Here is a 6000-nt window from a genome sequence, read left to right as displayed (position 1 = left end):
CACATAGATGAAGACTGTAGAGCACCTACTGCAAAGTCACATTACCACGAAATCACAGAGTGGGATTCAGAATCCTTTGGGGACCCTGCTTGATAGGACATTCAACCAAACTATGAACAGAACTATTAGCATTCAAATCCTGTTTTCCGTAAAACTAGCTTCTATCAAATTACCCGTTTCCCCTCACCAAGATGAAGATGAGAAATTATGAAAGGTCCCTCCACCAGAGTATTTATTAGGTCCTGCTCATTCATCTGGACATCCAAATGACGCACGGCTAAGGCAGGTGTACTACGCTCACTCATCGGGCATCAGCATTTGCACCACAGGGCAGCTTGCTCTGAGCTATGGGCAACGTCTCAGTCCAGTAATAAACAATATTGCTTTTACCAGTCTTACACCTAAAGTTTAGGCATGCAAAGAGAGAGTATGGATTGCTTGAAAACTATAATACTTATTTTAAAACCTGATTTAATGCTGTAAAAATTGCCACTGGGACTCCCTTTTTCTAGCCTTTCTTTTCCTTCTCTTTTCTCCTCCAACAAAGGCCTTGTCTTTAAGATACACAGAATCAAGAATTTTGTGATTCCCTTTTCCTCCTAACCAGTCAGCTGCATTGCTGAATTCTTCCTGATGTTTCTTACATGGTGAGAAGATGGAGACTTGGAAAGACCGCCAAGGTGGATAAAAAATCAGACTCAAGACTCCAGCCCAGACTCGCCTCCTGCAGTTTCTCTTCATCTTAGAAACTCCCATGAAACTCTTAGGGAGTCTCTGACTCACAGCGGGAGAACCTAACCTGCTGTTTCACAGACTCCTGCCCTCAATGTTCTGACACACAGGGACGTTCTCTAGTTGATTCTTGAAAAAACAAATGTTGCCACAGAAACATATTGTAAGAACAAATAACATGAAGTGAGTCATAAACGTTTAAGGATCTCTGCAAGCTGGCATAGAAACAGCAGCACTATTTTTAAAATGCTTATAATTTTGTCTTTTGTAACAAATGGCACACAGGCTATTCATCTTAAAAAAGGCCAGGAGAGCTGGCTAAAGCCTCTAAAATATTGACTTGGTCAGATTCTATCAGCAGATACTGATATAGACATTTCCATGAACTCATCAGAAAATTTTGCCTGGAACACCTAAGGGAAGCACCTTATGTAACAGGGCTGAAAAATCAGTGTTGTTCCTGTTAGATGTCTGAGGCAGCATAACTCTGAGGTTGTTCATCTAAAACCTCTGATGGTTAGCTAAGGAAGCACTCCTTGTCTAATCTAAGAATTATGAAAAATAGAGAATAAAGACATTTTCAAATGGTCTCTGCAGTTGAGCAAATTCATTCCAAACACAGACTGAGACTGTTCTATCAGTCACACCCATTCTTTCTTTTCTGGTATTTTATACCCAACGATTGTTCACAGCTCTTTTAAAAATAACTAAGTAAAAGCAAATTGCTTTGACTGTGTTCCAGAGGATCAGAGCCTGATCCAGGATACAGTGTCAGCCTTCCTTGGTGAACAATGCCTTGTCCAGTTTCCCTGAAGAGCAAGACCAGCCTGTTCACAGAGCATCCGTGGGGAGCGCACAGGACTGGACTGCCCGGTATGACACCTGGTTCCTTACAGAGCACAGTCTGAGGGAGAGAATCACTGTGACGATCAGGAGGAGGAGTCCTATGATGAAAAGGATGACCAAGGCTGCTTTAGCTCCTCTAGGACCCAGGGTCTTGCCAAAGAAATAGAGTTGCTCCTTGGAAGGTTCTTCTGTGAAAAAAAAAGTGAGATGTCATGCCTCTGCATTTTCCTGTGGATTGACAGACAGGGTTCAAGGAGGGGGTTGTTACCATTGGAGGGCACGGTGGCTGGGTAGGACGTTTCTCCAGAAGGAGACTTGGTGGAGTAAGGAATCCTGTTGTCTGGACAAAGAAAACAAGTTACTTGTTCTATAAACAATAGAAGTAGATTCTTTTCATGACATGAGTTGTTTCAAGAGTTACTTTATTTCACCAGCAAGGACTTTATCTTGTCAGTATCAGTAAGGTGCAAGTCTTTCTTGGATTCTCATCATGTTACTCTTCATTCCAGTATACATGCTGGAATGTTCCTACCCCAATCACCTTTCAAGCTTCTACTCATCCTTTATGATCCATCTGGAGCATTATGGTCGCTGTGGAACTTTGGCTCATGTCCCCAAACTGTGAACCATTAGCTTCCTACTGCTGCCACTGAACCCTGTACACTCTATTTTGTCTTGTTTCATGTTCTATTATGGTTACTATTTACATGTCTGTCTCTCTTGCTTGACTCTGAGCTCCTTGGGGGTCCCATGCCTCCTGTTCTCAGGTTCTACAAGAGGCCTGGTGCTATCACTTGGCATTACTGGCAGACAGCACTATACCTATGTTTTGAAGGACCGTGTAGGTGGTTTCCATGCCAGCATGTATGTGATCAGATACATGACAGTGTACCAGCCATGTCCCTGGGTGATCTGCAAACAATTCGACAGTTTGGAAGGTCCCAGGAAAGAGATCATATACATCTTCTCGATAAGATTTATCTATCTGCAGAAAGAAGGAAATAATAAAGATAAGAGCAGAAATCAATAAAATTGAGAATGAAAATATAATACAAGATAAATCAAAGAAATCAAAAGATGGTTCTTTGAATAGATCAATAACATTGATAAACTTGTGGTAGCCAGCCTCCACAATGGTCCTCACTGATCCCCACCTCCTGGTAGTCATAACCTTTGTAGTCTTCTCCTACACTGCATGAGAGTTGGTGGTCTATGAGACCAATAGCTTATAGCAGAAGTGATGTCATTCTACTTCTAAGAATAGGTTATAAAAGGCAGTTACATGATAAAAGACAGGCTTCAAGTGCTGGAAACAGCCTAAATGCCCATCAGTAAATGAGTGGATCAAAAAACTGTGGTACATTTACACAATGGAATACACAACAGAAAGAAAGGAGCTCCTACCCTTCATGACAGCATGGATGGAACTGGAGAGTATTATGTTAAGTGAAATAAGCCAGGTGGTGGAAGACAAATACCATGTGATCACCTATAAGTGGAACCTAATCAACAAAATAAACAAGTGAGCAAAATAGAACCAGAGACATGGAAATAAAGGACAAACTGAGAGCAACCAGAGGTGAGGGGATACGGGGATAATGGGGGACAGAAGGGGAAGGGTCAAATCAAAGAACATGTATAAAGGACCCATGGGCATGGACACCGGGGATGGGGATTGACAGTGGGAGTGGAGGGAACAAGGCAGGGGTGGGCAGGGGAGAGGCGAGCAACTGGGGAAAAAGCGAGACAACTGTAATTGAACAACAAATAAATAAATAAATAAATAAATAAATAAATAAATAAATAAATGTCAGGCTTCTGTCTTATACTATTTCTCTTGCTTTCTCCTCTTAGATTGCTCATTCTAGGGGAAGCCAGTTCCCACTCCATACCTATATGGTAAGGAACTGAAACCTCCAGCTGACAGCCCTGTGAGCAAGCTCGGAAGTGGATTCTGAGCCCCAGTCAAACCTGATGATTGCAGGGCCGGCTGACATGAAGTGAGTCATAAACGTTTTATAAGTATCTCTGCAAGTTGGCATAGAAACATGAAAGCCTCAAGAAAGATGCTAAGTCAGAAAACTAGCTAAACTATTCCCTGATTCCTGACCCAGAGGAATTATGAGATAATAAGGGTTTATTGTTCTAGTCCATTAAGTTTTGAAGTCATTTGTTAGGTAGCAATAGATAACTAACACAAACCTCTAGACAAACTGACAAAAGAAAAAAAGAAGACACAAATTTCAAGTATCAGGAATGAAAGAGGGAACATCACTGAGGCCTTATAGACATTTCAAAGGATAATAAAGCGATGTTATGAAGAACTGCTTATAAGTTCTACAACTTAGATGGTATGGACAAATTTCTTAAGGTGAAAACTGATAAGTATCACTATTCAGGTTATCTATTAAAAATGAAATTATATTAAGACCTTCTATTAATAAACTCCAGGTCTATAGGTCCTCATTGGCAAATTTTATCAAACAGTCAGAGAACAAATATCAATTCTAAACAAACTTCCAGAAAATAGAAGAGGAGGAAACACTTTAAACTCATTTTATGAAACTGGCAATACCCTGATACCAAAACCAGACAAATAACTTATAGGAAAAGCAAGCTACTACCAATATTCTTCATGAACATAGATGCAAAAATCCTCAAGAAAATACTAACAGATTGAGTCCAGAAATATAGAAAAAAGATACTGCATTATGACAGAGTAAAGCTTATCCTGGGAATGAAAATTGGTTCAACATTTGAAAAATCAGTCAATGTAACTTACCAATATAGTAAAGAAAATAATAGACTAAAAATGAAAAATGTGATCATCTCAATAGATGCAGAGAAAGCGTTTGATACAATTTAACATCAGTTCATGACTTAAAAAAGAACAAACCTCTCAGCAAACTAAGAATAGAAGGATCTACAGCTAACTTTATATTCAATGGTGAATGACCAAATGCTTTTCCCCTAGCATTAAAAATAAGTCAAAGACGTCCACCATCACTATTCATATTCACCACTATAGTAGACCTTCTAGCCAGTACAATAAAGCAAGAAAAGAAATAAAAGGTATACAGATTGAAAATAAATAAGACTATCTCTAGTCACAGATAACGTGATTGTCTCTCTTGGAAACCATCCCCAAAATCTATAAATAGCTACTAGAACTAGTTTAGAAAACTTGTAAGATACAAGATCGATTATACAAAAGTCAATTGTATTTTTATGTATTGGCAATTAACAATTAGAAATTGAAATAAAACAATACCATTAATACTATCACCAAAATCCAAGTACAGCTGATAATCTAACAAAATATATGCAACATCTGTATGCTGAAAACTACAAAAGATTGATAGAAGAAATCAAACAAGATCTAAATAGAGAGATACACCATGTTCATGGATTGAAAGACTCCGTGTTAAGATAGCTATTCTTCCTAAACCAATGTATAGATTTAATGCAATTATAATCAAAATCCCAGCAGGATTTTTAAAATAGAAATCAACAAGATGTTTCTTTTTAAATTTTATTTTTCAATTACAGTTGACATTCAATATTCCTTTATATTAATTTGAAGCTATTTCTAAAATTTACATGGGAAGGCAAAAATCCAGAATAGCTAAAACAATCACCACCTGATTTTAAGACTTACTGTCAAACTAAAGTAGTCAACACAGTGGCATTCAAAAAAGGACAGACATATCCAGGGTGTGGCAGAAGTAATGCCTGCTTGAGTGTGGTTGTTATGGCAATAATGTGGGTGTAATAATTTATAGTTTATATTTGAACATTTCATCTAAATGTGATATTATGTTACAGAATTACATGCTTATGATTTTATAGTAAAAGATTTTGTAATAAAAAAGTGTTACTTGTGTTGGACCCTGTAGATCAGTGTAACAGAATAGAGAACCCAGAACTAGAGCCACACATATATGAGCAATATGATTTTGACACAGTGAGAAAGGGTAGTCTTTTTGATGAATGGTAATGGAAAAACTGGACATCTATATGAAAAAAATAAACCTTGAACCATATATGAAAATTAACAAAATGAATCAGAGCCCTAAGTATAAAACCTAAAACTATATAACTTCTAGGAAAAAATCTTTTTGACCTTGAGTTGGGTAAAGATTTCTTAGACATGATACCAAAAGCATGACCTATAAAGAAAAAAAGTGATAAATTAGACTTCATCAACATTCAGAATTTCTATTCTATGATAGAAAGGGAATGAAAAAATTTCACAGACTGGAAACAAATATTTGCTGACTTCACACCTGGTAAAAGATTTATATTCAGATTGTATAAAGCCCTCAAACTCAACAATAAGGACACAATTTTAAAAAGGACAATTCATCAAAGAAAATTTACATGTAACAGAGGGAAATAAACACATGAAAAGATGCTCAACAT

General features: G+C 37.6%; 1 protein-coding gene across 1 annotated transcript in view; it reads right to left on the bottom strand.

Annotated features, from left to right (window-relative positions):
- Positions 1-1563: 1563 nt before the first annotated feature.
- HEPHL1 (hephaestin like 1) overlaps positions 1564-6000 on the bottom strand; it is a 66547-nt gene continuing 62110 nt past the window's right edge. The window contains exons 18-20 of the mRNA XM_054592636.1: positions 2401-2563; positions 1847-1918; positions 1564-1766 (exon numbers count right to left, since the gene is read on the bottom strand). Of these exons, the coding sequence (XP_054448611.1) occupies positions 1564-1766; positions 1847-1918; positions 2401-2563 (438 nt within the window). The remainder of the gene's footprint in view (positions 1767-1846; positions 1919-2400; positions 2564-6000) is intronic.

Source organism: Pteronotus mesoamericanus, unplaced genomic scaffold, assembly GCF_021234165.1.
Source record: "Pteronotus mesoamericanus isolate MK-2021 breed Mesoamerican mustached bat unplaced genomic scaffold, CSHL_Meso_final scaffold_36, whole genome shotgun sequence".
NCBI lineage: Eukaryota > Metazoa > Chordata > Mammalia > Chiroptera > Mormoopidae > Pteronotus > Pteronotus mesoamericanus.
The sequence above is the reverse complement of the archived record's forward strand: the minus strand, read 5'-3'. Positions and strand labels throughout refer to the sequence as shown.